Source organism: Alexandromys fortis, unplaced genomic scaffold (assembly GCF_014885135.2).
Source record: "Alexandromys fortis isolate MF-2015 unplaced genomic scaffold, M_Fortis_MF-2015_v1.1 scaffold_383, whole genome shotgun sequence".
NCBI lineage: Eukaryota > Metazoa > Chordata > Mammalia > Rodentia > Cricetidae > Alexandromys > Alexandromys fortis.
This window is the reverse complement of record NW_026068252.1, coordinates 469,992-471,642: the sequence shown is the minus strand read 5'-3', so window position 1 is coordinate 471,642 and position 1,651 is coordinate 469,992. Positions and strand designations below refer to the sequence as shown.

The window sequence follows — 1,651 nt, the reverse complement described above, 5'->3', positions numbered from 1 at the left end:
AGCAGGGTTGAGTTGGTCTTGTGTGCAAACCAGACCTTTTGTTTGTTCTTAGAGCAACCTTGGGATGTGGCTATCACCCCTGGCTGTCTCCCTAGAATTTGTCTTCACTCCTTGAGCCCACTGAAGCAATGCTCATTCTTTGGCCTCTGCTTTCCATTTTCTGATACTGCTTTCTCAGAAGCACAATGTACCCTCTAACACTTGATCAGAAGGAAACAAGGTGCAATTCAGGCCTGTGCTCCTCTATTGAAAGGAACCTATTATGTTATAGTTCTGGGAGTTCATGGATGAAGCTATGAACACATTAACTCTGTAATCTAAGCTGAATGCATGCTTATGAACTTGACTAATGAAACGTATGTAATCCTGCTCTTTTCACTGTAGGTCGTGAGAGGGATGAACTACTACTTGAAAATAAAGTTAGGACGAACCACATGTCCCAAAGGCCAGTCTGTTGATTTGGATGTTTGCCCCTTCAATGAACAGCCAGATCAGCAGGAGGTATGCACATGGACGAAAACCTACAGGAGTTATCCTGAAGGCAGGGGTGTGTGCACATGCATCTGGGATGGGTTTTGTGCAGTTCTGTAAGTATATGGCGAAAGAAAGGTGTGTATGTGTATTTTCTGTAAGCATGCATTTGTTATGGGGTATGATGGTTCATGAATAGGTGTGTTTGGATGATATGATGTTAGTTTATGATGACAAAAATAGGTGCTGACATCCAGTGGTAGAGGAGTGGGTTTATTTTCCATACTGTTAATTCCATTGCTCAGTGAATTTTCCCTGGGAACTGGAGTGTTACCTCTTTTAGGAATGCTGTCTGCCGAAATGATGGAGTCGGCTTCAGGGATAGTTTCTGAAGGGGAGGAACTTTACTCAGTTCCAGCCTGAGCCCCCTGCCCAGATGATACCACAGGGACTACAGTCCTCTAGGTGAAATGCTCCAATGCTGTCCCTGTTTCTCCTAGTCTCCCTAGGGATGAAGCTAGTTTTTGAAGTTTTATGGTTCTGGAGATAGCTGCATGCCTCTTGTCACCCCTCCCTTCACTCTTTCATTTTCAGAAGTGTTTTTCATACCCCTCATTTTTCTATTTATGACCCTTTTAGTGCTAGTCCAGGTTCTGGAGGTGTATAAAATTAGAGACAATGTGTCTTTGTCTCTGGACTAACTCTGAGGATTCTGTGCCTCATCTTCAAGTTCTTCCTTAAGGAAGGAGGATGCAGAATCCCATGAGCCACAGGAGTGAGGGACATGTGTATTTGAAGGACTGGAGGCAATGAGATAAAGAATGAATGGACTCTGTAGAGTCAGTCTGAGTAAACTGGGACTTGAGAGGATTCCCATTCTATCCTGACATCTCAACTTTTCCGTTTCACTGTAACCTAAACTGATTGTTCCTCACTTTCCCCTTTTGTAGAGAGCAATCTGCAATTTCGAGATCAACACTGTGCCCTGGGAGAATGAGACCTCCATGACAAACTTCAGCTGTCACAGTGCCTGAGGATCTACACTGCCCTGCACTGTGCTGATTTCCCCTACTCTAGCTTCTCCTTCAGTTCCCCGTCCCTCACACAGGGATCTGAGCCCTGAGTCATGTCTCTTCAGAATGCAAAGATCAGTAGAACAGGATGCTGCAGACAGACCCTG

The 1,651-nt window shown here is 44.7% G+C and overlaps 1 protein-coding gene across 1 annotated transcript in view; it reads left to right on the top strand.

The window, feature by feature from the left end:
• The window catches only part of LOC126494201 (cystatin 10-like), a 4,410-nt gene extending 2,759 nt beyond the window's left edge, over positions 1–1,651 (top strand). Inside the window, exons 2-3 of the mRNA XM_050131458.1 lie at positions 385–501; positions 1,422–1,651. Coding sequence (XP_049987415.1) covers positions 385–501; positions 1,422–1,505 — 201 coding nt within the window. The 3' untranslated portion in view covers positions 1,506–1,651. The remainder of the gene's footprint in view (positions 1–384; positions 502–1,421) is intronic.